Genomic DNA, 5,653 nt, shown 5'->3' with positions numbered 1-5,653 from the left:
CCCCCCCCCCCCCCATCTCCTCTCCTGAAAATCCCCGGGGACTTAATCTAAGAAGAATAATTAGTTTTTCGAGTAAAAAATAGAACTATCAGCAATTAGATGAAGAACTAATTGCTAGAAAAGGATTAAAGATAAAAGAAATGACTACAGAGGAAAAGTAAAGGGACTGCTCACGTAGTTCAAGCACCATACATTTAAACAGTTACATGACAGGTTCACAGTACTCGTGAAATCTTTATCTGAAAAAAGGAGAAAAATATCCTCACAGTGCTAGGATCCGAAAGATTTTGGCTTTCTGGATACGGATCCGGATCCAGATAAATATGCGGATCCACGGATCCGGATTTTTTTGTTAAAAAAATTCAGTAAATCTTCAAGAAATGACCTGGATCCGGATCCATATTTTTCCAGAGCGGATACAGGATCCGGATCCGGATCCGCATCAAAATTAAATGGATCCTAAGCACTGTATCCTCATTATATTTTCTACCTTGTCTCTGATTTACAAATCCTCAAGTCACTTTTCTATAGAAATCGCAATTGAAGATATTCTAGTTTAAAGGAACATGAAGGGCGCTTCGCAACTTTGGTTTTATAAAATGTACATAATTGTGTTTTGGTACTGTGCACTGTACACATTTCAGTACAATGTAAATTAATATTTTTTGGTAACGTCCAGAGTTCTGTGTACAGTTTTCATGAATGCGTTCTAGATATGTTAAGTGTTGAGTGTAGTACACTGTACCATCAATGCGTTCTAGTTATGTTCAGTTTTTAGTGTACGCATAGTGTACATGACTGCGTTCTAGTTCTAGTTATATTCAGTGTTGAGTGTACGTACAGTGTACATGAATGAGTTCTAGTCATGTTCAGGGCTGAGTGTACGTACAGTGTACATGAATGTGTTCTAATTATGTTCAGTGTTGAGTGTACAGTGTAAATGAATGTGTTTTAGTTATGTTGAGTGTTGAGTGTACTTACACTGTACAGTGTACTGTGTACATGAATGTGTTCTAGTTATGTTGAGTGTTGAATGTACAGTGTACATGAATATGTTGTAGTTATGGTGAGTGATGAGTGTACATGAATGTGTTCTGGTTATGTTGAGTGTACAATGTACATGATTGTGTTCTAGTTATGTTGAGTGTTGAGTGTTGAGTGTTGAGTGTACAATGTACATGATTGTGTCCTATACCTGGTCTTTGCCCACAACTCTCTCATCTTCTAGATCACATTTGTTCCCAACCAGAACCATCGGGACATCCTCACAATCCTTCACACGCAGAATCTGCTCCCTGGAAGTTTGATTAATTCATTGAGTGATTGATTTATGTATTCAATGATTGATTGATTGATTGATTGATAGATTGATAGATTGATTGATTGATTAATCGATTAATCGATTAGTTGATTAAATAATTCGTTTTGATTGAATATTTCTTTAATTGACTTCCTGATTTAAATAATTTGGTACAAGAAATTAACGAAAAAAGATGTCACTAAAGTTCTTAGGAACAAAATTGTTGGAAATAAGTACAAACCTACTTAAACAGGATTTAATTAGGATTTGATATCTTTCTTAAAAAAATCAACCCACTACGGGTTCATCGAATTGATTGAAATAATAATTGTTTGATTTTCTTATTAAATTATTTGCTTAATTAATCCAACAAAAAATTTTAATCTTCAAGACTTCATTTCATCGATATCGATGATTTATCAATTTGTTCAAAAAAGGTCCTGAATATTGTTCAATAAATGATTTGTCTAAATTAACCTAAGTTCATGAATATTGTTCAATAAATGATTTGTCTAAACTAACCTATGGTCCTGAATATTGTTCAATAAATGATTTGTCTAAACTAACCTATGGTCCTGAATATTGTTCAATAAATGATTTGCCTAAACTAACCTAAGTTCATGAATATTGTTCTATAAATGATTTGTCTAAACTAACCTAAGGTCATGAATATTGTTCAATAAATGATTTGCCTAAACTAACCTAAGGTCCTGAACATTGTTCAATAAATGATTTGTCTAAACTAACCTATGGTCCTGAATATTGTTCAATAAATGATCTGTCTAAACTAACCTAAGTTCATGAATATTGTTCAATAAATGATTTGTCTAAACTAACCTAAGGTCATGAATATTGTTCAATAAATGATTTGCCTAAACTAACCTAAGGTCCTGAATATTGTTCTATAAATGATTTGTCTAAACTAACCTAAGGTCCTGAATATTGTTCAATAAATAATTTGTCTAAAATAACCTAAGGTCCTGAATATTGTTCAATAAATGATTTGCCTAAACTAACCTAATGTCATGAATATTGTTCAATAAATGATTTGTCTAAACTAACCTAAGGTCCTGAATATTGTTCAATAAATGATTTGTCTAAATTAACCTAAGTTCATGAATATTGTTCAATAAATGATTTGTCTAAACTAACCTAAGGTCCTGAATATTGTTCAATAAATGATTTGTCTAAATTAACTTAAGTTCATGAATATTGTTCAATAAATGATTTGCCTAAACTAACCTAAGGTCCTGAATATTGTTCAATAAATAATTTGTCTAAACTAACCAAGGTCATGAATATTGTTCAATAAATGATTTGTCTAAACTAACCTAAGTTCCTGAATGCTGTTCAATAAATAATTTGTCTAAACTAACCTAAGGTCCTGAATATTGTTCAATAAATGATTTGTTTAAACTAACCAAAGGTCCTGAATATTGTTCAATAAATGATTTGTCTAAACTAACCTAAGGTCCTGAATATCGTTGAAAGTGGACTGTGCTGTAATACTATAAACGAGGATGAAACCTTGACCGTTCTTCATGTACAGATCTCTCATAGCAGTAAACTGTTCAGTACCTGTACAATAATTTAAGTACAGTATGACCCCAGTACAATAATTTGAGTACAGTATGACCCCAGTACAATAATTTAAGTACAGTATGACCCCCCACCAAATAAAAATCCCAGCATCGTTCGCAAGGGTTACTTACGACTGTTAACTTTCTTATTTCAACAAAGTAATATTTGAAGTTTACCTGCCGTGTCCAATATTTCTAGCATACACTGCTGTCCATCCACCTCAGCTTGCTACAACATATTAGACGTAAGAAGGTCACATTTAATAATAGAGGTCATAATTTTATCATTACAGGTCAGGAGGTCACATTTAATAGGAGGTCAAATTGCATCATAGAACTATTCAGGTCAAGAGGTTAAATTGTATAATTGAGGTCAGATTACAATTACAGTTTGAAACTTTAAGAGGTCAGATTTAATAAGAGATTATGCAACATGCATCATAGAACTCGAAGTTTCAGGAGGTCAAATAAAATAAGAGAGGTCAGATTACATTAAAGAAATTTAGAGGTCAGGAGTTCATGATTAAAAATCACAGAACGTCAAGTTATAGAAATTTTGAATTTAAAGGTTAGATTTAATATATTCGAAGTCAGATTACAATTTTAACTCTACTGAGGCCGAATTTAAAGAATTTGAGCCGCGGCTCAAAGATGGTTGGTTCCACTTGAAATTGTATTCAGTGTTATGAGATTTGTGTCGGCGCTCAAATAGGACTGGTTTTTGACGGTCAGCGACTGTTAATGTTTAAATTCTTTGAATTCGGCCTCTGGTTATTGGCAGGAGGTCAGATGTAACTATCGAGGTCAAATAACATCATATATATATATAAACATATATCTCCGGAGGATAGGAAGTCATATTTTATAATTTGAGATCAGAGTTATACATTGAGATTAAAAGAAGATAAAAGTAATCTTGGTCTGTTAATCAACAAATATTCCCTGGACAAACTGGACCGTGAGAGCAGATTTACCAACACCTCCACTTCCCAGGACTACCAGCTTGTATTCACGCATACTTAACATAGCAATCAATCAATCAATCAATCAATCCATCCCTCAACAAATAAATCTATTAACAAATCAATCTATCAATCGCACAATCAATCAACCAACTTTTGGAGGAAAGTTATTACACAAATTTTGAATTTCCAACATATGGTAATTTTCAATAATGTATATTATACCATATTCTTATAGATTTACTACGTGGCCAAATCAGGAATAATTCTTGTTATTGTCACCCATTTTGTGTAATAATTATAATGATTCGTGTAAAGGTGGTATAATATTATTATGCGTAGGAAGAAAATGTAATAATCAAAATTATTGTTATAATATTAAAAGAAAAACCGTGGAATAATTTTGATTATTCCACGGTTTTTCTTTCAGTAGTATAACAATAGTTTTGATTATTACACTTTCTTCCTACGCATAATATACTAATAAAAACATAAGTGAAAGAAAACATAAACATTGATATCAAGTAAAATTTATAAACCTATTGATGGACTTAATTGTGCATTTTTATAGCAAATAATTTCACAACTTGAGAAATACCGAATATCAAAAGTGTTTTGAATGGAATAGTAAATATATTTCAATTCAACAAAGAAAATGAACCGTAGTAAATAAAAAATTCCTGTAATCATCTTTCTCTCCAAAAAAAGGAAAAGACGATTTCTGATGGGAAAGGCATTTTTCTAAGAAATTTAAGATTTAATGTACCAAGATACCTTTGTGGTCGTTTTTTGTGTCTTTAAGATGTTTAATGATATTTTTTGTGTGTAACGTTGTTCACTATATTAATCCTAAAGGAACCCTGTATTAACTCAAATTAAGCTAATTATAACATTTCTTTTAATAAAGACCACTCTTCCAACAAAATCGAATTGAATGAAATTACTTGAATGGAAACAATGAAAATACTTAATCTGGCTACCATTGAAATGAAATTGATAAAATAGTGTCATAGAAAATCTGAAAAGAAAACAGAGAAAATGGTTTTATTAAATCAAAAACGAAGATGAAGGCAGGTTTATAATGACCTGGGTGTTTTACTTGTGAACAACAATGTGTATAAGAACCAAAATAAATAGTCCAGAGGAACTTTAGTGTAATCGGTAAACTCGCTATCCTATGTGGGCACTAATAATTTTAGCAGGATATGACCAACACGGGATATCGAAGAGGAATGAAATTAACCCGTAGGTCTCCACAAGATGGGGATCAATTCTTTTAGAAGAGACTGAATTTATCTTTTTAACAAGAAGTAAAACTAACTTTTTTAAAACGTGCACGTTTTACAACCCTTGAATCCTTAATCTGATCAAAAATGTGGAAGATACCGTCATTTTTCTGAGTAGAAACGTGTTTAATTCTGATTATTTCTCACTTCCTTCTTATAAGCAAGAAATGCGGAAGTCTCTTTAACAGAGAACCCACAATTCAAAATCCGTTTAAAGGAATTCAAAAACATAGAAATCTAATTCACACTTGATTTGACAAAGCTTTACAAGATACCGTTGTAACTCGGACACTGTAATCTTTGCAAGGAGGGTCATTTGATATAACGCGTACAATCTTGAACTGCAACATACGGAGAAAAAAGCATAAACAAACCTTAGGACAAATACCACAATACGTTATATTTATCTCTGTATTATTAATATTAGACCGTACCTGAACAGTGTATGTAAACTGAGTAAGGCACTTGAAACTCAACTTCTGCTGATTTGTTTAGAATTTCAGGGCGTAAACTTCGCAATATATG

At 32.0% G+C, this 5,653-nt stretch overlaps 1 protein-coding gene across 1 annotated transcript in view; it reads right to left on the bottom strand.

Annotated features, from left to right (window-relative positions):
• LOC111704710 (ras-related protein Rap-1b-like) overlaps positions 1 to 5,653 on the bottom strand; it is a gene marked incomplete in the record, with an annotated part of 8,939 nt that overhangs the window by 765 nt on the left and 2,521 nt on the right. The window contains 5 exon segments of the mRNA XM_023477032.1: positions 1,196 to 1,295; positions 2,767 to 2,878; positions 3,058 to 3,105; positions 3,768 to 3,898; positions 5,563 to 5,648. Coding sequence (XP_023332800.1) covers positions 1,196 to 1,295; positions 2,767 to 2,878; positions 3,058 to 3,105; positions 3,768 to 3,897 — 390 coding nt within the window.

The sequence above is a fragment of the Eurytemora carolleeae genome, unplaced genomic scaffold (assembly GCF_000591075.1).
Source record: "Eurytemora carolleeae unplaced genomic scaffold, Eaff_2.0 scaffold460, whole genome shotgun sequence".
Taxonomy (NCBI): Eukaryota; Metazoa; Arthropoda; class Copepoda; order Calanoida; family Temoridae; genus Eurytemora; species Eurytemora carolleeae.
The sequence above is the reverse complement of the archived record's forward strand: the minus strand, read 5'-3'. Positions and strand labels throughout refer to the sequence as shown.